Raw genomic sequence first — 26,806 nt, forward strand, 5'->3', positions numbered from 1 at the left:
TTGTCCATCCGCAGGACCAGTTTCTACCAGTTTCTTAAGATAGGCTCACACTGTTATTAAGAGACTGACCTTGGTAAGGGGCCCAAGGCTTCTTGCTTTAATTAATTTGCACAAGCACCATAGTTAGTAAAGACACAAAGTAGCATCCTAGTTTCATGCTGTCAGCACTCTATCTCTACTTGATAAGATTCCCCTAACTCCCTGTCTCAGTCCCCCCTTTTCGAAAAAGTTAGTAAATTCTTTTCTAAAAGGTTAGTAAATTCTGCTATTGTCTCAGTCCCCCCTTTTCTAAAACGTTAGTAAATTCTTTTCTAAAATGTTAGTAAATTTTTGTATTCTCCTAACTCCCTCTCTCAGCAGGGCCCCCTTAATCCTGGTCAGAATCTTCTTTTCTGTGTCTAAAGGACTGCCTGCTGGAAGTTGGAGCAGCAAGCTTCTCAGAGAACCCCCTTTTTACTGATTGTTTTTCCTTACAGGTCACGTACCCGTGCCTCTTCGTCTGAGGTAGATTTTTCCATGCAGTTTTCTCATGTCCTTTCCATGGTCACGTAGGTGAAACCACAGGGTGGCACGGGGTGTGTACCCACCATATCGTCTTCCTTGCATGGATGGACGCTTACCCCTGATAGCTGAGACACTGGTTTGTACAAGTGGGGAGGAAAATAATCTCTCTTTAAGTTGGTGGACCTTTTCAGAAAGTTTCTCCAAAGTATTCTCTTTTAGTTGGTGGACACTGGTTCGTTCAGGTGGGGAGGAAGATTAAATTCTCTTTAAGTTGGTGGAACTCTTCAGAAAGTTTCTCCACAGCCGAGACGGAGGCCTGTAGGGAAGAGGAGAGACTTTCTTCGTACTGCCGGAGTTGTTTAGCCTATCCATCCACTGTGGGTTCCTCATGGTCTTTTCAGGCCATTACTGCCAATGAGCTGGCATATGATGATGGTGCGCTCCGTACAAACTTCCACCACATGAGTCGTGTACACCTCACTTCATCTGGATTCGTGGATATTTGTTCGTTTTCTAGGTCTCTATAAATCACCTCCTGTACGGCTAATTCCCTCAGGTACTGGATTCCCTTCTCCATAGTGGTCCACTTGCCTGGTAGACATACAAGATCTTCCTTGAAGGGATACCTTTCCTTCGCACCTGACAGGAGATGCCTCCAGAGGGTGAAGATTTGTGCTCCTTTTCCAATTGCTTTGTCAATGCCCGCTTCTTGAGCAAGTGAACCCAGCTGCCTGGCTTCCCTGCCCTCTAATTCCACACAATTGGCTCCGGTGTCCCAGCACCGGAGCAGCCAGGTGACAAGCTGCTCACCTAAGCAGCGACCAAATTCTTTTTGCACATCTCGTAGCTCACGCTGGTATAGGTTTCGGGTAATTACTATTGATTTTTCAACATCTTCATCTTCATCCTCCTGCTCCTCTGATGGCCCAGCCTCATCTTCTCTATACCTAGACCTAGCAGAAGACTGTCTGCGTTCTAAATGACCTGAATCTCTATACCATTTTTTCACCTTGTCTAAAGGGGCAACTTGCACTGCTACAGCTCGTTTCTCTGACCCAGGCACAGGCCCTGCCACAGGGGTTGGAAAACCCTCTGCAGGGGCAACTTGCACTGCTACAGCTCGTTTCTCTGACCCAGCCACAGGGCCTGCCACAGGGGTTGGAATACATGCTGGGCCCATCAAAGGGGTTGGAGCGGCTGCAGGAGCTGGAGCGGCTGCAGAAGCTGGAACGGCTGCGGGAGCTGGAATGGCTGTGGGAGCTGGAGTAGCTGCAGGGTCCATCGTAGGGGTTGGAGTGGCCGTTGCGCCTGTCACAGGACTTGGAGTGGCCGCAGGGTCTGTCACCAGGTTGATAGTAGCATCAATTGCAGCTCGATAGGCACAAGCCAGACCCCAGCACGCTACAGTGATTTGTGTCACTTTGGAACTGCCAGAGTCATGACACCCTTTTTTCAAGCATTCTACCAGTTTTTCAGAATTTTGCAGTTGTTCAGGGGTGAATTTCCAAAGCACTGGAGGTGCCCACTGCTCTAGAAACCTGCCCATATCCTCCCACACTCCCTGCCACTCACAACTATCCCGCCCCAGGACAGATTTCTGGATGAGATTCCTAAGTAGTTGTTTAACCTTAAACAAAACCTGAAGCACATTCGGGAGACATGACAATAACACCATGCTAGTCTGAACATCCCAAGGATATTCAACATCTTGGAGAACTATCCTAACTAGCTCAGAGGATAATAGGGTGGTGAAGGAGAAAGGGAGAGTGAACAAGTAGGAAAAAATATCTTCCCCTGTCCCCTCCACAGATTGTCTCCCTGACGAAAAAAGGCAACAAGTGTAATTGCTAATAGTTTCCGAGATAGATATGGTTTCCAAAGTATAGAGTCGACGACAGTGCTGAGTACAAATACCAGGTTAGGGTCATGACCAGACATTTCATCATATCATAAGCCATTGTTACACTGCACAGTACCATAACGATCTTAAACCAGGGCCTGGAAAGGATAAACAGCGCGACAGGGAGCACATACAGTAAGTAACGTGCTATAAAACTCAATTTGGAAAACAGGCACAGCAGACTTGAGATTAAGGCAATCAACATGGTGACTAGCAACTATCAAGCAGGTCTAATACTTATACCAATTTTAGTTTAACACACTCTGGTCAGATCTGTTGATATCTCAACCCTTCGGGCCCCACGTTGGGCGCCAAAAGGACTGTTGTAGTTTAACGTGGTCGGCAGCTAAACACCACACAGCTGTTTGCTCACCCTCCCCCCTCCCTCTCTGGGATGGGGGACAGAAACGGGAAAGTGAAGCCGGTGAGTTGAGATAAAGACACTTTCTTAAGACAGGAAAATAATAATAATAATACTGACGATAATAGTACTACTACTAATAATGTGTATGAAACAAGTGATGCACAATGCAATTGCTCACCACCCGCTGACCGATGCCCAGCCTATCCCCGAGCAGCCGGCCCCCCCACCCCGGCCAGCCACCCCTATATATTGTTCAGCATGACGTCAGATGGTATGGAATACCCCTTTGGCCAGTTTGGGTCAGCTGTCCTGGGTCTGTCCCCTCCCAGCTCCTGCTGCACCCCTAGTCTGCTCGCTGGCAGGACAGAGCGAGAAGCTGAAAAGTCCTTGGCCTGGTCTAAGCACTGCTCTGCAACAATTAAAACATCAGCATGTTATCAGCGCTCTTCTCATCCTAATCCAAAACAGCACCCTACCAGCTACTAGGAGGAAAATTAACTTTGTCCTAACTGAAACCAGGACAGATTTTGAGGTTGTTTTCCATATACAACACCAGTTCTTGAATGCGGTTGCTCATTTTGAAAGCAGGTGCACTTAATATTTATACAATTCAAATCATGAGCTATTCTCACCCAACATTCAGTCCCCTTGAGGTAATCATTGGACTTCCCCATCCATCCGCATTACACACCAAGTACACCCAGGTCCTTGACCAAAAGCAATCCCACAGATGGGTTTGCTTTTTCCTGAGGCAGAAATAGCCCAGATTGTCTTCCCCAGCATGTTTTTTACGTGCAGTACAGGGACTTTGTCCCCTTCTACAATATGTAACAGATCCCCTAGTGCTGACTAACCAGGTGGCCTTTGCCAAATGTGTATCCCAATGTTTGAATGTCCCAGCACCCATTGCTTTCAGCGTAGTCTTTAACGTTCCATTGTATTGCTCCACTTTCCCGGAGGCTGGTGCATGATAGGGGATGTGATACACCCACTCAATACCATGTTCTTTGGCCCAAGTGTCTATAAGGTTGTTTCGGAAATGAGTCCCATTGTCTGACTCAATTCTCTCCGGGGTGCCATGTCGCCATAGGACTTGCTTTTCAAGGCCCAGGATAGTGTTCCGGGCGGTGGCATGGGGCACAGGATATGTTTCCAGCCATCCGGTGGTTGCTTCCACCATTGTAAGTATGTGGCGCTTGCCGTTGCGGGTTTGAGGGAGTGTGATGTAATCAATCTGCCAGGCCTCTCCATATTTATATTCCAGCTATTGTCCTCCATACCAGACAGGTTTTAACCGCTTGGCTTGCTTGATTGCAGCACATGTTTCACAATCATGAATAACCTGTGCTATAGTGTCCATGGTCAGGTCCACCCCTCGATCACGAGCCCATCTATCTGTCGCATCTTTTCCTTGATTGCCTGAGGTGTCATGGGCCCAGTGAGCTATAAATAATTCACCTTTATGTTGCTAGTCCAGGTCCACCTGAGCCACTTCAATCTTAGCAGCCTGATCCACCTGCTGGTTGTTTTGGTGTTCTTCAGTAGCCCGATTCTTGGGCACATGAGCATCTACATGGCGTACCTTTACAACCAGGTTCTCTACCCGGGCAGCAATATCTTGCCACAATGCAGCAGCACAGATGGGTTTCCCTCTGTGCTGGCAGTTGCTCTGCTTCCGTTGCTGTAACCACCCCCACGGGGCATTTGCTACCATCCATGAATCAGTATAGAGATAGAGAACTGGCCACTTTTCTCGTTCAGCAATATCTAAAGCCAGCTGGATGGCCTTCACTTCTGCAAATTGGCTTGATTCACCTTCTCCCTCAGCAGTTTCTGCAGCTCGTCGTGTAGGATTCCATACAGCAGCCTTCCACCTCCAATGCTTTCCCACAATACGACAGGACCCATCAGTGAACAGGGCATATTGCTTCTCATTTGATGGTACCTTATTAAATTGCGGGGCTTCTTTAGCACGTGTCACCTCCTCCTCTGGTGATATTCTGAAAGCTTTGCCTGCTGGCCATTCCATGATCTCTTCCAAGATTCCTGGGCAACTGGGGTTTCCTATTCCAGCCTGCTGTGTAATCAGTGAGACCCACTTCCTCCACGTAGCATCACTTGCATGACACACGTGGGGAACCCTCCCTTTGAACATCCAGCCCAGCACCAGGAGTCGGGATGCCAGGAGGAGCTGTGCTTCAGTACTAACCACTTCTGAAGCAGCTTGAACCCCTTCACATGCTGCCAATATCTCTTTTTCTGTTGGAGTGTAACGGGCCTCGGATCCCCTATATCCCTGACTCCAAAACCATGGGGGTTGACCTCGAGTTTCCCTGAGCTCTTTCTGCCAGAGACTCCAGGTGGGGCCATTCTCCCCGACTTCAGAGTTTACATCTTGTCCTGCTCAAACTGGCCCAAGGGCTACTGCATTAACCATCTCCCGTTTCCATATACAACACCAGTTCTTGAATGCGGTTGCTCATTTTGAAAGCAGGTGCACTTAATATTGATATGTAAATCATCAGTGTTTAATTTTAAAAGCTTTTGATTCTTAGAACTTGGAACTTGATTATATTTAACATGTAGCCTTTTATGGCCATAAATATAAAAGTTTGTTACCCCTGTTTTCAAATTTTATTTGCGTGTTCAATGTTACAAACAATTGCTCACGGTATTCCTGCTTTTATTGCTAAGGTTGTATGGTTGTTTTAATTTTAGTAAAAGAGCATGAGTAAATGTCTGGCTGTATCTATACACTGAGTACAAATACTCTATTTTATTTAACTGTCTTTAAATACATCATATAAAACCTATTTCAAAGACCAGTCATGGCAGAATTTTATAAAGCCAGAGGTTGGAGGAAGGGAGATTAATATGTCTAGAAACTGACACAGTTTAATTACAGGTTTTAATATTTAGTATAATTATACAGTGCTTCTCACTTTCATAGTTCAAACGTGAGCTAGTTTATCCTCGTGACACCCTTCTTAAGCACATAAGTAATATTTATCCCCAGTTTGTAAGTGAGGAAAGGGATTTACTCTTGGTACCAAATTGTGTTGCAGAGATGACATTCAGGACTGCCAGCCTCCAAGCCATCCTTCATTCAAAGCCTTGTGGTATCCATCCAGGGCCATGCTAGACCTGGAGCAAAGCCACTGTCTTTGTACCGAACCTTCAGAGCTCGACCTTTCCTGCCAGTTACTGTTAGGATTTAATTTCTCAGATCTTAAGTCAATGCCCTCCTGCAATCCTGTTGCTGTTTCTCCTCTAATAGCCTGGTCCTATCTTTTCAGAAGAAAAGTTGCAGTTTAGAAATCCTGTCCATCACTCAAGAGTGAAGAGTGTGTGAATGGGAGAAGAGAGAGGCTCAGTCAAGGAGCATTCACCTTATTGTAAATGAATGCAACAACCTGGAAAAAGTGCCTGGTTGAGAGATGTGGAGACAATGGAATGTGTGGGCCCCAAAATGAGTGATATGGGCAGTGAGAGCTGAGGCTTCCCCAGTGTCACTGGAGGGACACCCAGCTGCTGCCGGGGCTGGGACAGGATGTTGGACTTACGCCCATTCAGACTCCAAGCCTTATTATTCTGTGGCTACTGCTGAAGGCTGTCAAGGGTGTTGAGGATCAGTGAATTACAACCCTAGCTGGTGCTAAGTGTTTCAATGCTTCACAACCCTTTCAGTGAAGAAATTCTTCCTAATATCCAACCTAAACCTCCCCTGGTGCAGCTTAAAGCCATTTCCTCTTGTTTTATCACTTGGTGTTTGGGAGAAGAGACCCATCCCCACCTTGTGTGGTGGTTTTACTCGGGTGGGCGGCCGAGCTCCACCACAACCGCTCTCTCACTCCCCATCCTCAAAGAGGAACGGGGAGAAAATATGATGAAAAGGGCTCAAGGGTTGAGATAAGGACGAGGAGATCACGCAGTAATTATTGTGACGGGCAAAAGACTCAGCATAGGGAGATAGTAAGATTTATTACCTATTACTAACAAGCTAGATAAGTGAGAAACAAAGGAAAGAAACCAAAAGCACCTTCCCCCCCATCCACCCTCTTCCACCTCCTCCCCCCGAGCGGCGCAGGGGAACGTGGGTTATGGTCAGTCTGTAGCGCTTCTTCGCCGCCGCTCCTTCTCGGTCACTCTCATCCCCTGTGCTGTGGGGTCCCTCCCATGGGATGCAGTCCTTGCTGAACTGATCCGTCGTGGGCTTCCCACAGGCAGCAGCTCTTCAAGAACTGCTCCAGATACGGGTCCGTACCACGGGGTCTATCCCTCAGGAGCAAACTGCTCCAACCTGAATCCCCCACAGGCAGCAGCTCCTGCCAGGTCACCTGATCCTGCGTGGGCTCCTCTCCACAGGCTACAGGTCCGGCCCGGAATCTGCTCCGGCAGGGGTCTTCCACAGGCCTCAGCCTCCATCGGTGCAGGTCCACCTGCTCCACTGTGGTCTCCTCCACGGGCTGCAGTGTGGAACTCTTCTCCACCGTGGTACTCCATAGGCTGCAGGGGGACAGCCTGCTTCACCATGGTCCTCACCACAGGCTGCAGGGGACTTCTGCTCCGGCGCCTGGAGCACCTCTCCCCCTCCTTCTTCACTGACCTTGGCGCTTGCAAAGCTGTTCCTCACTCCTCTCCACGCTGCTGTGTGGCGTAGCATGTTTTTTTTTTTTTTTTCCCCTGTCTTAAATATGCTCTCACAGAGGCGCAAAACAACATCACTTATTGGCTCAGCTCTGGTCAGCAGTGGGGCCCTTACCAAACATGGGGCAGCTTCTAGATCCTTCTCACAGAAGCCACCCCTATGGCCCCCTGCTACCAAAACCTTGCCATGTAAACCCACTACACCTTGCCATAGCCTCCTTTAAGGTAATTATAGAGGGCAATAAGGTCTCCCCCAAGCCTCCTTTTCTCCAGGCTAAATCACCCCAGCTCCCTCAGCCACTCCTCACTTGTTCTCCAGAAGGAATGTTTTTTGTTTTTTGTTTTTGTTTTTTTTTTTTCCTAAATAGGGAAACTTAGCTGAGGAATCCTGGGCTTTTTAATACAATTTAAAAGTAGTCATACGAGCATTATTTAAAGATAAATCTCCACTGAAGTGAGGGATAACTATAAGTGTATTTTGTATATCAGTGCTTTTATATAATTCATATTTAGAGGTCTTTTCTCTGTGTTTTAGAGCAATGAAATACTTAAGCTATTTGCAAGGTGATACTACAAACCTGGGTCTGCGCAACAGCTGCACTGCTCATTCTCATGTGGCTTGATTTCCCTTTTTATCTCATTCTTTGCAACTGAAGAGTTATCAGCATGTATTCCATGTACCTGATTGAGTTGAAAGTCCCTTAAAACTAGCACAGTAAAGATGGAAGCACTCACAGAAGAGGAATTTTTCCATTCCTTGTTTTTTTGTGTTGTTTTTGGTTTGGTTTGGTTTGTTTGTGGGTTTTTTTGTGTTTTTTTTTTTTTTTTTTTGTGCTGTCTTGGACTTGATTCCTGTCTTCTGAGACACTCTTATGGTTCTTGTGGGTGCAGGAGAGTTCTTTCACATGTTCAAAGATACAATTTCTTATTAATCTAAGTATATATATGTGTAAGGACAGCAGTGCAGCATTCCCAGTTGTAGTTTCTGAAGTTGGAAAAAGCGTAGGAAGTTGCTGAGCTGGAAGATTTTTTTTGGACTCTCGCCAACTAGTAGACAAGACATCCCTCTGAACTTTTTAAAAAAAAGTCTGAAAAGTCTGAAAAAGATTGAAAATCTTCACCTACATGTCAGAGCTGCAATTGTGAAATGAAGGCTTAAATCAATAGAATCGATGTTTAATTTCTATACATCTGAAGAGCTGTAGCTGAACAAGTTCTCAGGACTTCTTTGAAAGGAAGCATTTTCAAATCTGTTCATGCAATTTTCCTTTCCTCCAGTATCCTTTTAGTATTGGCTACAGAGGTAACATAGGCTGGGATTTAAAGGTGATAAATTGTGTAATGTGATTCAATTTCTAACATCTTCTTGAAAATTAATGGAGATAATTCAGTTAATTTTGTCAGCCTTCAGAGGAGGCTACCAATAGAAAATCACTTATCTCAACTGTAAAATTTGAGTTAGAGCAACCTGTGGCTGAAGTGCTTCCTGATGTAAAAACAGTTACTTTAGTTTTCACTAGGCTAATTCAGGTAGAGTTACTCTGAATTGACTCTGTGCTGATTACATTGCCTATGTAAAAATGCTCCTTCAGAAGCACCACAGTCTTACACAGCTGTAACTCTTACTTATGATGGAAATGCCTTCAGTGCTTTAAGACTCTGGATTTGTTTGGGGATTTTTTTTTACTCTTTGTTTAGCTTTGCAGAGCCATCACAGTTCAGAGGCACTGAGGTGATGATTTCCCTCATGTTCATCAATAGCAGCAGTCACTTAAACCTGAGCAAGATTGCAGAAGGTACAGGAATTATACAGGTGTTTTGGGGAGAGTGGTTTTAACATCACAGTTGTAGAAGTACTATGCAATGTATAATTTTCATTGTAGAAGCATTCTATTATACCTGCTGAGATGGGAGGAAAAAATCATATTTATTTTAATGTTTTATTATAAAATATTTTTATTTAAATAGCATTTTGTAGGCTGTCATTTTTTCCCCACTAAGTGCTTAAGACTACTGAGGAGAAATTTAAGTCTATTTTAAAGAATGTTTAGATTAAAGCCAAGATGTGTAAAACAGGACAAAACACAAATCCATAACCCTCTGCAGTACTCCTCTCCCTTGGACCCATGAACCTTTTATCTTTATGTAGAACATAATGATTTCTTTTCTTGCTGTTTTCAGGTGCTCCTGACCCAACAGCAGGTGCTAGTATAGATGATGAAAACTGCTGGCATTTGGATGAGGAACAGGTCCAAGAACAAGTTAAACTCTTCCTCTCCCAGGGTGGATATCATGGATCAGGGAAGCAGCTCAATTTGCTTTTTGCAAAGGTGTGTTGAGTATTCTAAACCTTCCCTTTTTTGTCTCCCCTATTCCTCCAGCCAGTCTGTACTTGTTAGTGTCTTACTCCAAGTTCTGTTGTTCTAAAACAATACAAAGCCTTGTGAATGTGATGACAAGTTAATAATGAGCTATTGTACAACAGTGGTCCACAATCTGGTGCATCTTGAGATCAGTTTAAGGATATGAAGTAACATTTCAAACATCTGCAGATTTGCACACCCCAAAATGTCGGCGAAACCTGTGGAAATAATAGTCTTGCAGTAGCTTGCATAATACACCTGTGGATTACTTGTGGACGTGTGTTTGAAGAATTCCAATGTGATACTGAAATCAAAAATCATTGTTAAAATTGGGAAGGCAGACTTTTTCTACTTAAAAATTTCACTTCAGATATATTAATCATATTTCTTATTTAACAGAGAGGTTGAATGTTTATCACTGCAGCATGTTGTTTGTACTGTGGTGTGTTTTTTTTTCCAAGTTTGTATTAAAAGGCTCATTTCCTAGGTGCGAGAGATGCTAAAGATGAGAGATTCAAATGGAGCTCGCATGTTGACATTGATAACAGAACAGTTCATGGCTGACCCTCGTCTGTCACTTTGGAGACAACAAGGAACTGCAATGACTGACAAGTATAGGCAGCTCTGGGATGAACTTGGTAAATGAACAAAATCATCTAGGTCTTCATGTGTATAATGAAGAAACAATTGCATGTTTGGGGGTGGAGAGAAACTTTATCATGGTACTAGGTAAAACAGGTTAGAGTCTTCTGCAGTTTTGTTTGTTCAGTTAAGGTTGGATGAAATTGAATTTCTGATCTACTCCATGAGACAATTGCAGTCCTCTCAGAAGCATGGTGTGAAACAGGTACAATTGCAGCAGGTTGTAAGTAACCTGAGGATCTAAAAAGAATGAAACAAAAAATGGAAATGTACAAAACTGAGGGTAAGTATATAAACCACAGTGCTAAACTGGAAAGGTTAAGGTAAAAATAATTTTGCAAGTAGAGGGAAATAGAAGGCAAAAAGAGGAGATTCATTAAGAGTATGAGAAGATTTCAACAAGGGAAAGCAAAGGTCCATTACATAGGGAAGGAGATCAAATAACAGAGGGCTAAAACAATTAACACTGCTCTACAGGAAAGATCAGTTGTGACCAGTTAAATGACTTGTACAACATAGGGAGGAATGCAGGCTGAAATGGGCAAGGAATATTTAAACTGGTGAAGTCTGAGGGCACTTTCTCTAAAGTGTTCCAAAACTCAATGGCACAGTTTTGAACTGTTTTTAACTGCTTCAGAAGTTCTCGAAATGTATACGAATTTGTGATAGGAAGACAAAACAAAAATAACTTGAAGGTAAACGTCACCAACATTTTAAAGGACGGTAAGTGAATGGGACCAATTATATTAATAAAGTAACCACCAGCATTGCTTTCATAGAGTGTAAGGTACCGGAACAAACTACTAGCCAGTTAGTGTATAATCATGTAGAAGATAGTGATAAAAGACAACCTGAAATACTTAAAATACATGGTAAATCTAATTTGTTTCTCTAAAAGATAATTAACTGAGTGTGTGCATTGAAGGGATTAATGTGGCATATCTTAGCTGTAGTAAGGTTTTGGATGCTGTCTTGGAGGCTTTCTCAGAGCAAGTTGAAGACACACAGTCTAGATGAAATTGCCTTGTTGTTCATAGAACTTCTATTAGTTACCTGCGCTTTCATTCAATCTGGAAAGACACTTCAAGTCTACACTTAGAGGAGCTTGCCCTGAGATGTGTTCTGGCCAACATGTCTATTCCTGATTTATGTGGCATGGAAGATGCATGTATATATGTATTTATATATATAAAAACATTTATATATATTTATTTATTTATAATTTACATATTTATATATATAAAAACAATATATAAACATTGTGGAGAACAGAGCCAAAACTCATAATGGTCTTGATACATTTTAAAGGTGCAAAATTAAGATAAATGAAATTAAATCAACGCAAAAATAATTCCTTCCTTTAGAAAGGAAAAGTCGAAAGCAAAACTTTTGAACTTTGCACTTGTAAAGGTTAAAGATGACCATGATCGATTGTACAATGTCTAGTGGGGCTAAGACTAGATATAATGTTAGCATAAATTATGTTCACACTAAATGAAGCATTAAGCTAAAGTCTGTCTAGTTGAGATTACAGACCTCTGTTGTGGTTTTACCTGGCCGGCAGCTAATCACCACACAGCCGTTTGCTCACCCTCCCTACTCCCTCTGTGGGATGGGGGGAGAGAATTAGAAAGAAATGAAAGCCTGTGAGTAGAGATAAAGACAGTTTATTAGGACAGAAAAGAAGGGAAAATAATAATACTAATGATAATAGTACTACTAATAATAATGTGTACAAACAAGTGATGCACAGTGCAATTGCTCCCCACCCGCTGAACGATGCTCAGCCTATCCCCGAACAGCCCGTCCCCCCACCCTGGCCAATGCCCATATTAATTGTTCAGCAATTGTTCACCAAAGCACTAGACTTTCGCACTGGCCATATGGGACTATTAAAAGGTGAATGAGTCTTGCTGATCACTCCTTGGCTCTCCAGTTGACGAACCAGCTTATGGATGGGAATCAGGGAGTCTCGGTTGGTGCGATATTGCCGCCGGTGCACAGTTGGGGTAGCAATTGCCACCTGCTGTTCTTAGACCCTCAGCAACCCCACAACAGAAGGGTCCTCCGAGAGACCGGGCAAGGTAGACAGCTGCTTAATCTTCTCTGTACTCAAGGCAGCTATGCCAAAAGCCCACCGGTACCCTTTTGGGTCCTTGAAATATCCTCTTCTAAGATAGTCTATGCCAAGGATGCATGGAGCATCCGGGCCAGTCACAATATGGTGCTTTTGCCACTCCTTCCCAGTTAGACTCACTTCAGCCTCCAATGCAGTTAACTGCTGAGATCCCCCTGTCCATCCAAAAATACGGATGGGTTCTGGCCCTTTATAAGCTTGATGGTATTACAGTACACTGTGCACCTGTGTCTACTAAAGCCTTGGGTCTGACATGCCAGGCCATTGAATCCACACAGTCCAATAAACCCAACTGTCCCTTTCCTCCCCTGGCTGGAGGCAGGGCTCCTCTGATCCTGGTCATAATATTCATTACTGTGTCTGGGGGACTGCCTGCTGGAAATAGGAGCAGCAAGTTTCTCAGAGAAAGCCCTCTTTTGTGATTGCTTTTTCTTGCATCTCAAGTATCCATGCCTCTAGGGTCGAGGTAGATTTTCCATCCCATTTTCTCATGTCCTCTCCATGGTCACGTAGGTAAAACCACAGGGTGGCATGGGTAGTACCTGTGTACCCACGATATCTTCTTCCTTGAACAGAAGGATGCTTGCCCCTGATAGCTGAGACACTGGATTGTACAGGTGGGGAAGAAGATAAATTCTCTCTGAGTTGGTTGGAAACTTCAGAAAGTTTCTCCAAAGTATTTTCTTTTAGTTGGTGGAAATCTTGAGAAAGTTTCTCCACAGCCAAGACGCAGGCCTGTAGGGAAGGGGAGAGACTTTCTTGGTACCACCGGAGTTGTTTAGCCAATTCATCCACCATGGGTTCCTCATGGTCTTTCCAGATCATTACCGCCAGTGAGCTGGCATATGATGATGGTGCGCTCCGTACAAACTTCCACCACATGGGTGGTGTACACTTGACTTCATCTTGATCTGTGGATAGCTGGTCCTTGTCTAGGTCCCCATAAATCACCTCCCATACAGGTAATTCCCTCAGGTATTGGATTCCCCTCTCCATGGTGGTCCATTTGCCTAGTTGACATGCAGCATCTTGCTCGAAGGAATACCTTTCCTTCACACCTGACGGGAGATGCCTCCAGAGGGTGAAGATTTGTGCTCATTTTCCAACGGCTTTGTCAATGCTTGTGTCCCTAGCAAGGGATCCCAGCCGCCAGGCTTCCCTGCCCTCTAATTCCAGACTATTGGCTCCAGTGTCCCAGCACCAGAGCAACCAGGTGACAAGGTGCTCACCTGGACAATGACCGAAATCCTTTCGCATATCTCGTAGCTCATGCTGGGATAGGCCTCGGGTAGTTATTGATGCTTTTATGATATGTTCCTCTTCATCTTCCTGTTCGTGTGATGGCCCAGCCACTGCGGAGTAGCCTATCTCGTCGTTGTCTTCCTCCCCAGTCCGAGTAGGAGCTCCTCTGCGTTCTAAACAACCTGACTTTCTCATCCATTGTTTCATCTTGCTTACAGGGGCAACTTGCACTGCTACACTCTGTTTCCCCGACCCAGCCGCAGGGCCCCTCATAGGGCTTTGAACAGCTGCCGGGCCCATCACAGGTGCTGGAACAGCTGCAGGGCCCGTCACAGGGTTTGGAACAACCGCTGGGCCTGTCAGAAGGGTTGGTTATGAGATATGGTTTCCAAATTATGGAGTCGACGGCAGTGCTGAGTACAAATACCTGGTTAGTCTCATGACCAGCAATTTTATCATATCATAAGCCAGTGTTACACTGTACGGTAAAATAATAACCTTAAACCAGCCCCCAGAAAGGATAAACAGCGCGACAGGGAGCACATATAGTAAGTAATGTGCTATATAACTCAATTTGGAAAACAGGCACAGCAGACTTGAGATCAAAGGAATCAACATTGTGACTAGCAACTATTAAGCAGGTCTAATACTTATACCAATTTTAGTTTAACACACTCTGGTCAGATCTGTTGTTATCTCAACCCCTCGAGCCCCATGTTGGGCGCCAAAAGGGCTGTTGTGGTTTAACCCGGCCGGCAGCTAAACACCACACAGCCGTTCGCTCACCCCCCCCCCCTCCCTCTCTGGGATGGGGGAGAGAATTAGAAAGAAATGAAAGCCTGTGGGTTGAGATAGAGACAGTTTATTAAGACAGAAAAGAAAGGAAAATAATAATAATAATGATAATAGTATTAATAATAATAATGTGTATGAAACAAGTGATGCACAATGCAATTGCTCACCACCCGCTGACCGATGCCCAGCCTATCCCTGAGCAGCCAGCCCCCCACCCCGGCCAGCCACCCCTATATATTGTTTAGCATGACGTCAGATGGTATGGAATACCCCTTTGGCCAGTTTGGGTCAGCTGTCCTGGGTCTGTCCCCTCCCAGCTCCTGCTGCACCCCTAGCCTGCCCGCTGGCAGGACAGAGCGAGAAGCTGAAAAGTCCTTGGCTTAGTGTAAGCACTGCTCTGCAACAATTGAAACATGAGTGTGACCAACATTATTCTCATCCTAAATCCAAAACATAGCACCCTACCAGCTACTAGGAGGAAAATTAACTCTATCCTAGCTGAGACCAGGACAAATTGCAAGGCAATTTGGCAAGGGTACTGCAAGGACACACTGGTCTCTGATCCGTTTCTACTGAAGTAAATTGTGTTGACTTCAGTAGAAGTCAGACTGGGTTTGAGTGTTCAAAGATGCTGATTTAAAAAATAATAAAATAAATAAAAATACTTCACATCTAAGTGTAAGCCTGGCAATTTTCTAATATAAAGTCCTAATTCAGTAAGCAATTTACAGTTCAAATGGTCTCAAGTTAACTAGCTAGTTACGGCTTTTTTTTTTTTAAGTCTTTAGATCAAGATCAGGAGGAAGAATATAATAATTCTGCTCATCTGATTCCCCTATTGTATGTCAAAGAATGGGTTGAGCTAAATGTTACTTACAGAACTCTAAAGGTGCAGTATTGGAAGTATCAAGATTACAAGCTGAAGCTGTGAGCCTTGCTCATATACTTCTCATGCTAGAAGAATGTATATGTGACTTCAGTGATGCACTGGTGAACACTTCCAATTTGCCACAGTAATATGTTAATGTACTTTTCAGAGTTTAGAGGTGATCTGGAATTCTGCACGTTGTTGCTGTATAAATGATGTCTTGGTAGTTAAATTCCACATGCTGATCTTTAGGTGTTTAACTCTCAGCAACCATGGTTGAAGACTTTAGTCTACTGGAATGATTAATTATCTGAAGCCCCTTGGTTTGCCTTTTAATTAATTTGCATTGACAAAATGGAGGAATATGGAAATACACAATAAATATCTGCTGATGCCTGTTGAACTGAGATCTCTGATTTCAAGGAAAGGTCAGTTAACCTTTGTAGTTTAGAGGGAACAACATGGTCCATGCAATCTTACTACAGCAGTAATTCTTTAATATTCATACATCAAAATTAAGTAAAAGTTGCTTGTGGCCTACAAAAGTAAAAATATTTCTTTAATCAAAAGGGAAAATTTGGCTTTGTGCCCCAGCACAAGGATCATGATGAAATATATTAAAGAGGATGGGCCCCAACACCAACCCCTGGGGATCACCACTCACGACCAGTCGCCAGCTGGATTTCACTCCATTCACCACCACTCTCTTGGCTCGGCCGTCCAGCTAGTTTTTAACCCAGCAAAGAGTGTACCTGTCCAAGCCATGGGCTGCCAGCTTCTCCAGGAGAATACTGTGGGAGACCGTGTCAAAGGCCTTGCTGAAGTCCAGGTAGACTATGTCAACGGCCTTTCCCTCATCCACCAGGCGGGTTACCTGGTCATAGAAGGAGATGAGGTTGGTCAGGCAGGACTTGCCTTTCATGAACCCATGATGACTGGGCCTGATCCCCTGGTTGTCTTGCACATGCTGTGTGATTGCACTGAAGATGATTTGTTCCATCACCTTTCCTGGCACAGAGGTCAGGCTGAGAAGCCTGTAGTTCCCCAGGTCCTCCTTATGACCCTTCTGATAGTTGGGCGTCACATTATCAAGTCTCCAGTCACCCGGGACCACTTCGGATGACCATGACCACTGACAGATAATGGAAAGAGGATCGGCAATCATATCCGCCAATGCCCTCAGCACCCTCAGGTGAATCCCATCTGGCCCCATGGACTTGTGACAGTCCAGGTGGAGTAGCAGGTCTCTAACTGTTTCCACCTGAATCGTGGGGGATTTCTTCTGCTTCCTGTCCCAGACTTCCAGTTTGGGAGGCTGAGTACCCTGAGGATAAGTGGTCTGACTGTTAAAGACAGATGTAAAGAAGGCATTAAGAACCTCATGCTTTTCCTTATCCTCAGTAGTCATGTTCCCCCCTGCGTCCAGGAAAGGATGGAGATTCTCCTTGACCATCCTCTTACCGTTAATATACTTAAAAATATATTTTTGTTATCTTTAACTATAGTGGCCAGGTTGAGCTTGTGCTGGGCCTTAGCCTTCCTGATTTTTTCTCTGCCTATGCTAGCAACTTCCTTGTACTCTCCCCGAGTTGCCTGTCCCTTCTTCCACCGGACATAAACTCTCTTTTTCTCCCAGAGACTCAGCAGAAGTTCCCTGTTATAAGTATCTTTATATCTTCTTGCCTGCCTTTGCTGTGAAGAAACCTCATGTAATATGCATGTTTCAAAACAAACATTTCTAGCAGATTTCCTCCATTTTACTATTTAAGAACAGTTTAAGGGGGAGGGAAGCTGGTTTTGTTTCGTTGTTTGTTTGTTTGTTTTTGAGTCAAGGATTATCTTTTTATGGAAAAAAAATATGATGGCTGTGTCATGGGGAAGAGGGTGTATCCAGAGAGCTGTTTGTAAGGCAGGGCCATGGATAACTGGCAAATGTGTTCTGGGCTTTTGTCCTGCTGATCCTGATCTCTCTTGGTTCTTCTGTTTCACAAAACTGAGAGCTTGAAAGGCATTCTGTACATCTAGCTGGGTACTCTACACTTTAATGCATTAAAAAAAAATCTAAAAATTCTAAATGTTGAATTTAGGCAAGGAATCATTATAGATTGAGAGTATTAATTACATTTTTGCCATGAGCAAACCAATGATTAAGTTTTAAATAATGCTTCTTTGATTCAAAAACCACTGACTTTTTTTCTGATACAAGTTTATATTAATCTCTAGAAAATACCAAGTTTTATTCTTTTAACCTTAACTAAATGAAGCTGTTCTCTGTCTATATTTCTATCTCAGGCGTTCCTTCCCTTTGCAATTAGAGAGACAAACTTGTATGAATGGGACATGCCAGCTGTTCTTAACAGATTATCTCTGCTTAGTACTTAAGGGAGGGGAGAAAAGGACAGAAGCAGCTAGGGTTGTTGCCAATATGCTCCTAGAGAAATTCTTCCTGATGCCAGATTTGGTGACTACTTCAGGGCTGCCATGAAAAACAATCACTAAAGTTAAGCATTCATTACAGTTTTTGTGCTCTAACACCATTTCTCTGGAGCTGCATAGTTTGTGCAATCCCTTTTAGGATCACCTTTACAGCAGAAATATGCTCTTTTCCCCATATTTTATGCTATTTCTGAAATGGTATGGCAAAGCTGTAATTTTCAGATTTGAGTGCCAGGCACATAGCCATATTTACATGATTACTTCGTGTATCTGAAATTCTAATTGAATCATGTTCTGTCCTAATGTTGAAGAGAGTATTAATGCCCCACACCTTCAGAAAATAGTTACCTTAAAGTTTCTTAGTTTATATGAATTAATTGCACATATTACATTTTGGGCTTGAAGTGAAAGCTGTAGAATCACCCATGCTGCTCCATCATGAGCTTTCTAGGTGGAGTGATAGCTTAGATATTTCTCTCTACAACTGTATCATATTCAATAGGCTGTCCTTGCTTAATTGGTAATCCTTTTCTTACTGTTGGTTTGTTCAGTCTTAGCTGCTGTGGTGTGGTTGCCATACAGTTACAAAATGTATACCTGCAGTTCATGCACTTAAGGTTGCATCTGCTCTTTCACAGAATAAGCTGTTAATATATATCAGTGTATTTGCTACTGGAGGCACTAAATTAACAATACTTCCGAATTAGCATCGCAAGATAGTTTTGCTGCTCTAAGGCCTGAGTTATGGATGATAACTTAAAGAAATTCTGTAGAGATGAATTCTGTCCGTCTTTTCTGAGGGTGATTTCCTTCCTCCTTCATTACCAACAGTAGACTACTGGCATCTGTCGTAATGCACTTAGATGTATGCAAGTCGATGGGGCCGGATGGGATCCACCCGAGGGTACTGAGAGAACTGGCAGAGGAGCTGACCAAGCCTCTTTCCATCATTTATCACCAGTCCTGGCTATCAGGGGAGGTCCCAGTCAACTGGCGGCTAGCAAATGTGACGCCCATCTACAAGGAGGGTCGGAGGGTAGACCCGGAGAACTATAGGCCTGTTAGTTTGACGTCAGTGCCAGGGAAGCTCATGGAGCAGATTATCTTGAGTGTCATCACGCGGCACTTACAGGGCAACCAGGTGATCAGGCCCAGTCATCATGGCTTTATGAAAGGCAGGTCCTGCTTGACAAACCCGATCTCCTTCTATGACAAAGTGACACGCTTAGTGGATGAGGGAAAGGCTGTGGATGTGGTTTACCTTGATTTCAGTAAGGCTTTTGACACCGTTCCCCACAGCATTCTCCTCAAGAAACTGGCTGCTCGTGGCTTGGACTGGCGTACGCTTCGTTGGGTTAAAAACTGGCTGGGTGGCCGGGCCCAAAGAGTCGTGGTGAATGGAGTCAAATCCAGTTGGAGGCCGGTCACTAGTGGAGTCCCCCAGGGCTCAGTACTGGGGCCAGTTCTCTTTAATATCTTTATCAATGATCTGGATGAGGGGATCCAGTGCACCCTCAGTAAGTTTGCAGATGACACCAAGTTAGGTGCGTGTGTCGATCTGCTCGAGGGTAGGAAGGCTCTGCAGGAGGATCTGGATAGGCTGGACCGATGGGCTGAGGCCAACTGTATGAAGTTCAACAAGGCCAAGTGCCGGGTCCTGCACTTGGGGCGTAACAACCCCAAGCAGAGCTACAGGCTGGGAGATGAGTGGTTAGAAAGCTGCCTGGCAGAGAAGGACCTGGGAGTACTGGTTGATAGTTGGCTGAATATGAGCCAGCAGTGTGCTCAGGTGGCCAAGAAGGCCAACAGCATCCTGGCTTGTATCAGAAACAGTGTGTCCAGCAGGACTAGGGAAGTGATTGTCTCCCTGTACTCGGCTCTGGTGAGGCCGCACCTCGAGTACTGTGTTCAGTTTTGGACCCCTTGCTACAAGAAGGACATCGAGGTGCTCGAGAGAGTCCAGAGAAGGGCAACGAAACTGGTGAGGGGTCTGGAGAACAAGTCTTCTGAGGAGCGGCTGAGGGAGCTGGGGTTGTTCAGCCTGGAGAAGAGGAGGCTCAGGGGCGACCTTATCGCTCTCTATAGGTACCTTAAAGGAGGCTGTAGCGAGGTGGGGATTGGTCTATTCTCCCACGTGCCTGTTGATAGGACGAGGGGCTAAAGTTGTGCCAGGGGAGGTTTAGGTTGAATATTAGGAAGAACTTCTTTACCGAAAGGGTTGTTAGGCATTGGAATGGGCTGCCCAGGGAAGTGGTTGAGTCACCGTCCCCGGAGGTCTTTAAAAATGTTTAGATGTAGAGCTTAGTGATATGGTTTAGTGGAGGACTTGTTAGTGTTAGGTCAGAGGTTGGACTGGGTGATCTTGGAGGTCTCTTCCAACCTAGATGATTCTGTGATTCTGTAAAATATTTTTTTCTGGCTGCTCCCACTATGCAATGGAGTATTTGTATCTGCTCCACTTTTTTGAAGAGTGAGAGGTATTTCCCTCCCTTTTTTAATGAATATCTTGTTTTGTTCTTCTCAAACTTTACAATTTTACATCTTCCTTGGAAAATTAAATGTGAGAGGAATTCATTCATCAATTTAAGTAGAGGTAGGGTAGTGCATTTATAGTTAGTAGACACACCAGCTTTTGTTCTGAAAATTGTCAAAGCCTCTGTAAGTAGATTGTGACTGCTGAGAGTGAATTGCCAGTTAAAATAATTGGTAAAATAGCTAATCTCTTCTGTGGGCAAGAGTATACTTTGTGTTCACCACCTAGCTGTAAATATTGGTAACTGCTAAAAAAAATGCGAAGAAACATAAGATGTTCATAAAAGAGCGTTTTTGTACTATTTGTGCTAGTATTAGCAACGCTTTTATCTTTAATTGATTGTTTGTGAGCAAATGGATTCATTGTTTTGTAAATGTTAGGGAAATTAATCAATGAGGTTAATTTGCAGGTGCTTTTTACTTTCCCCTGCATTTGTGGACTAATAGCTCATACCTTGAATGGTGATCAGATATGGATATAGGGTACTAGAAGTGTATAGAAGGGCATTTAATGGACATGTGACAGATACTTAAGTGCTGTCTTAGGAAGACTGCAGTGTCAAGCAAATTTCTTTTTGAAACCCTTTTGTCAAATGGCAGGGTGTCTGTTATGGCAATTTGTAAAGCAAACTAAAAAAAGCATAGACCAGAAAAAAGGGCTCATGCAAAATGACAGACGTGCTTGGTTAGTTCCTATTTCCATTATGCTAGAAGTTGAAACATAGGAAGCCCAGAGCAGGAGTTTTCATTACTTGACACAGATCAGAGTATGTAGTTGATGACAACTTAAAATAAAATCTCAAAATGTAAATACCTGTTTCAGCTGAATACGTGTGACTTTAACCCTTGGAGCAGAGCTATGCAGCGAGAGAAAGGAAGACTTAAGGAACTAGATGGGTTTTTTTTGGTCCCAGTGTTACACCTATACTACTTCTGATGCACATTTGGAGTTCAGTGTGCAGAAGGGCAACGATTCCCTTTTGCCATCAGTGCTGCAGGTAATCTATTACATTAATCAGCCAGCTAGTATTGTTATAAATTAGTTTTGGTAGAAATCATTCCCGACACATCGTGGGTAAGGTAGATCGAATTTCTATTTATTTGAGCAATTCAGCAAGCAGCGATAAGTAAAACAGCGCTGGGCGGCCGGGGAGTCTCCTGCTCCGCCAATGGCGCACACCTAAGCCCGCCAGAGTCTTGATTTATAGCCTAGTAGTTCCGAGTTTAGTAGCACCTCCTGGTGTCTTCTACGACTGCGAGGCCTGTTGCTAGGGGGTCTTCATCAGTCCTCTGGTGGTCATGGGGATGAAGATCGTCGTCTTCCTCTGCGTTGGGGTCATGACTTTGCTGCGGTATCTGTGTTCCCATACAAGGAGGAATGCCATTTTGCCCTTATTTGGAGCTGGTTTCTATTGCAATTGTTAACTTAACAGGAAGTTCCCATACTTGTTTTTTTCCTTCAACAGGATATTGGGGGTATAAGCAGTCAACCGTTGAAACCCCCCTATCAGCAACATTTAATGAACAAACAAGGCTTTACCCATTACAGTATGAAATGCATGGGGAGTGATTATACTATGATACACAATACAGTCAGCATGAAGCACTTGTTGAGACCAATACATCAAAGTTTAATTCAGTAATATAATGAATTAGAACAAAATGAAACATTGTTCTCCAAGAAACACAGCACCCATAGCAAGCCCCTTTTTTTCTCTTTTTTTCTTTTTTTTTCTTTTTTTTTCTTTTTTTTCTTTTTTTTTCTGAAGGCTGTATAGAGAAACCAGAGTGCATTAAGGAATTGTTTTTATGAATACTGCTACTTGGATCCAACTGAATACTGCGAATACTTTTCCTTGGGGTTCTTATCGAGAGAGCAGTACTGAAGTGCTTTGCCTTTCTTCACTGTTCCATAAAAGCAACTATTTAATTGGAGCATTCTCCAGTGTGACTCCTGATTATGCTTTGTTCTAATCGAGAGCTCTCTGTGCCTGGAAGAGGGAGGTGGCTTTGCCAGTCATTCTGAAGGCACTTTTCCTTCTTGTTAAGATGCAATACATAATATACACTGCCTTCTTTGAGGTTTCCAAATGGCTGTCCCAGTGAAAGTGCATATGTGTTTAAAATCAGTATGTAAACCACTTTAAAATCCTTTGCTGACCCTTCTATTTTAAAGGGCTCATAGGTTCTTTCTCCTATTATTGTTTCTATTCTGTCACTCCCAGTGCTGGAAAATGATGTTTTTGTAACTGAATTGATGATGCTCAAATGGGACACAGTGGCAAGTGTGCTGCAAGTGCTGAAGCTGAGTTGTCTGTTGCACAAAGGGAATGATCTTGATTACCTGGTTCCATTTTCTTTGAAACAATAAAATACAGCTAAACTGGTAGCTCGGGGGGTTACTTTTAAAGAAACAGATATGCATTAACGGAAAGAGCAAAGAAATTTCAAAGTAGATGTGCATCTGTTCCTTTTAATTTTGCAAATGAACATATTGATCTTAAGTATATTAAATGTAAAATTCCAAGGCAAAGTCCAAGTTTCAACTACTGGTTGCATGGCACTGAAAATGAGGAAACACTGACCCAAGCTTAGTTACATAGCATCCCTGACAAGGAAACATGATATTTTTATGAAAAGCAGATTGGGAGGAATGAAATCAGCCACCCAGAATCAAGTCACTCTGGATATTCAATCATATTGTTTACACCACCCTCCTCTTACTAGGATAAGAGTAAAATACAATGGGATTTCTGAAAACTGAGCAATGCTTAATCTCTAAGGAGAGTATGTATACATTCCTCTCACTTCATTTAGCTTCATGAATACATTCATACACAGGATGTGTAATTATTACAACACCATTTATAGTGACTGGATACCTCTTAGTGTTTTTCAGTTTGCATTTTTAAAGGTCAGCGTAAAGGTATGCTGTCCCTTTGTCCCCAATGAATTCAGAAGTATGGATGTCTACTGAGAAATTCAAATGTATTGATGTACGCCTATATGTAAAGGAAGGCATGCATTGTGTAAAGCAGTAACGTAACCTGTTTTTTTTTGTTTGTTTGTTTGTTTGTTTTGGTGATATAAAGCACACTAGAGATGAATGACAACTGCACATTTCCAAAAAGAGGGCTGATTGAACCAAAGGTCTGTTTTGGCAAAGCTGTCTTTCCAAGAGGATTGTTATGGAACCAAAATAGGCAATTTCTCCCCACAATATGACAGTTCTAACAGTCCCTTGTGAAATTAATATCAAATTGCAGTCGCAGCATGACTTATCTTCCATTTATCTGCTGGGTGTATTGGGTTTATGTGGCAAGGCTTTGGTAGCAGGGGGCTGCAGGGGTGGCCTCTGTGAGAAGAGTCCACAAGCTGTCCCATGTCAGATAAGGGCCAGTTCCAGCCAGCTTGAAAAGGGACCCACTGCTGTCCAGAGCAGAGCCAATAAGCGATACTGTTTGTGCCTCTGTGAGAGCATATTTAAGAAAGGGCAATAAATGCTGCAGAACAGTAGCTGGGAGAGAAAGGAGTGAGGAGTGAGAAACCTCCCTGCAGACACCAAGGTCAGTGAAGAAGGAGGGGGAGGAGGTGCTCCAGGTGCTAGAGCAGAAGTCCCCTGCGGCCTGTGGAGAGGACCATGGTGGAGAAGGCTGTCCCCCTGCAGTCCATGGCGTACCACAGCGGAGCAGATTTCCAAGCTGCAGCCCGTGGAGGAGCCCACGGTAGAGCAGGTGTATCTGGCCTAAAGGAGGCTGCGTCCTGAGGAGAATCCCCGTAAGAGCAGACTCTGGGCCAGAGCTGTAGCCTGTGGAGAAGAGCTCATGCAGGAGCAGGGGATCTGGCAGGAGCTGCTGCCTGTGGGGGACCCATGTTGGATCAGTTTGGGAAGGACTGCATTCCATGGGAAGGACCCCACATTGGAGCAGAGGAAGAGAGTGACCATGAAGGAGTGACGGAGACGAAGCGCTATACGCTGACCGCAACCCCCGTTCCCCATTCCCCTGCACCACTTGGGGGAGGATGTAGAAGAGGGTGGATGGAGGGAAGGTGTTTTTAGTTTGCTTTTAGTTTCTCACTGATCTAGCCTGTTAGGTAATAAATTATATTAATCTCCCTCTGCTGAGTCTGTTTTGCCCGTGACAATAACTGGTGAGTGATCTCCCTGTCCTTTGTGCATATTGCAGGTAGCATTGGTTACATCTACACAAGCAGGTGTGCATTTTGAGGAGAATGGCAGTTTCCCAACATAGGAGCTATTAGGTTAAATGGGAAGAATATCCTCCAGGCTCCTTCTAGTTGGCATGTGGCAAAGTCAAAAAAATAAAAATAAAATTGGGCGGAAGTGAATGTTTTCCTCAGACTTTTTGGTGCTAGAAGCCAGTCAGGAACCACTGAATGGAAGGAGCCAGAATGGAGCTGATGTTAGGGGAGAAGGGTAGGCGCTTGGGGAGGAGGAGAAAGAAATATGAATACAGGAAAGTGCACACTCACTAGGGGGAAGAAAAAAAGAAAAAAACAACAACAAGAAAAAACAGAAACCCAAATAGGCTGAAGAGTGTGGGGTTATTGGCATTATGCTTCCTTCTCCCAGATGGTGGCCTTTGTAATGCTACAGGAGTTGAGCGCAATGCTCTTTCTGTTCCCTTCTCTTCTCAGGGGAGTAGATTTGTCTTGCGCCCCTCATCCTGCAGGCAATGGGGCAGCCCTGAAAGCTACACAAGGGCCTCAGCGAGCTCAGATGCGTGCACGGCTCCCTCCGAAGTCGCTGGAAGCAGGGTGCAGTTGGGTTCTATTGAAATGTGAAGTGGTTTGTGTGGGGTTCATAAATACACTTGTCCTTGTGCTTCATTTGCATAAAAATTGCCTAGGTTTCTGAGATGAACTGCTAACAATGTCGCTATGATTGACATAGTTTCCCTCTTTAAATGAAATAAGTTTTTAAAGGTTTTTGGTACTTTTGTCTATCTCTTCCCTTTCCTGTCCACTAGATGCACTGTACGCATAGTGGAGCTTCTGAAGAAGGCAAGTGAATTCCTTTGCCTCTAGTGGTGTTTGAAACACAGACGAATAAAAGGCTACTCGTTTTGTAGGGGCATTGTGTAATCAGTAGTGCGTGTTCTGCCTATGATTGAAATGCTTCCAAAATGTAGTTAAGGTAGTCTATTTTTTGTTTGCTTCAGTCTGAAAACACTGGGAATCTGGCTAAAAAGTAATAAATTGGCTTATTTTTTTTTTATTTTAAAGAAGCTAAGAGGTGTGATGTCTCCTCAATGCCTTCAAGTAATACTTGATTTTGAAAATAAAGAAGTAAATAAATCCAAGTTAACTGTTCTCCAAGGCTTTCCAATATCCCCCATCTTTTGTTTTGCAGATTGCAAGAAATATATTCCTTCTCTCTTGAGCAGTGCTGAATGCACTGATGCTTAATAATAAGAAACATTTGTAATTTGACTGTTTGGGGAGTGAAGCTTGTTGAAGAGGTTTTCTAATAGAAAGTCATATGATTTGATTTTAAAATGTTTTTAAAAACAGTATTGGCTTTACTCACTCCCATGACAAGTTTCAGATGCTTTAAAAAGAAAAAAAGAAAAAAAAAAAAGTCTTGCTGTACTGTAAATGTGCACCAATAATCTGCATTAGTGTAGTATCTCCCTCTGGTGTTCTGCACTGTACCGTATCTTATTTTCTTGAGGTGTTCACATTTCTTTGCTATTACTTCCCCATTTCATAGTGTTCAGAATATCTGGGGATTTGCAACCTTAAGGATCAGGATCTCTTTCCATCGGGTCCTGTGTTTTGGCATATCAACATGCCAAACTACTCTAGGAATGAATGTAATGTGATGGCCTGTACTCTGGGTATCTATTTTGCATTCTTAGTAAGCAAAAGAGTACTTGAATGTGAAAATTTTATTATCCTCGAAGAACCAGCTGTATTTTTATTCTTTTTTTCCAGCCTGTCATGAAGATTGCATAGTTTAAGCATATTCTCTAAATCTCTTGTAGTGTATATGGCATGGTCTTAATGAGCAAATGAACTGTTGCTAAATAGCACTTTCAGATGTCTTCTTGCTTCTGTCAAAGTTCATGCTGATGAAGAGACAGCTGATTTAGAGAAAAATCTTTCCATTTGAAAATTGTTGCTGGAAACCCTGATGTATTTATACCTGCCATGTTATATAGTGTCATGGAACAGGTTCTAAAGTAATGGTGTGTGTTGTGGACTCGGATGAGGGTATGTATGGTATGTATGAGGGTATGATGGTATGTATTGTGGACTCGGATGAGGGTGGAAAGGCCTTGCAGAGAGATCTGGACACATTGGAGAGCTGGGCGATCCCCAACCACATCAAGTTTAACAAAAGCAAGTGCCG

General features: G+C 43.6%; 1 protein-coding gene across 2 annotated transcripts in view; it reads left to right on the forward strand.

Moving 5' to 3' along the window:
* Nucleotides 1-26,806, forward strand: part of LOC136789553 (zinc finger SWIM domain-containing protein 6-like) — a 93,973-nt gene that overhangs the window by 15,580 nt on the left and 51,587 nt on the right. For both annotated transcript variants that reach the window (XM_066989603.1, XM_066989602.1), the window contains exons 3-4: nt 9,597-9,745; nt 10,266-10,416. In XM_066989603.1, coding sequence (XP_066845704.1) covers nt 9,597-9,745; nt 10,266-10,416 — 300 coding nt within the window. The remainder of the gene's footprint in view (nt 1-9,596; nt 9,746-10,265; nt 10,417-26,806) is intronic.

This window comes from Anser cygnoides, unplaced genomic scaffold, assembly GCF_040182565.1.
Source record: "Anser cygnoides isolate HZ-2024a breed goose unplaced genomic scaffold, Taihu_goose_T2T_genome scaffold_55_1, whole genome shotgun sequence".
Taxonomy (NCBI): Eukaryota; Metazoa; Chordata; class Aves; order Anseriformes; family Anatidae; genus Anser; species Anser cygnoides.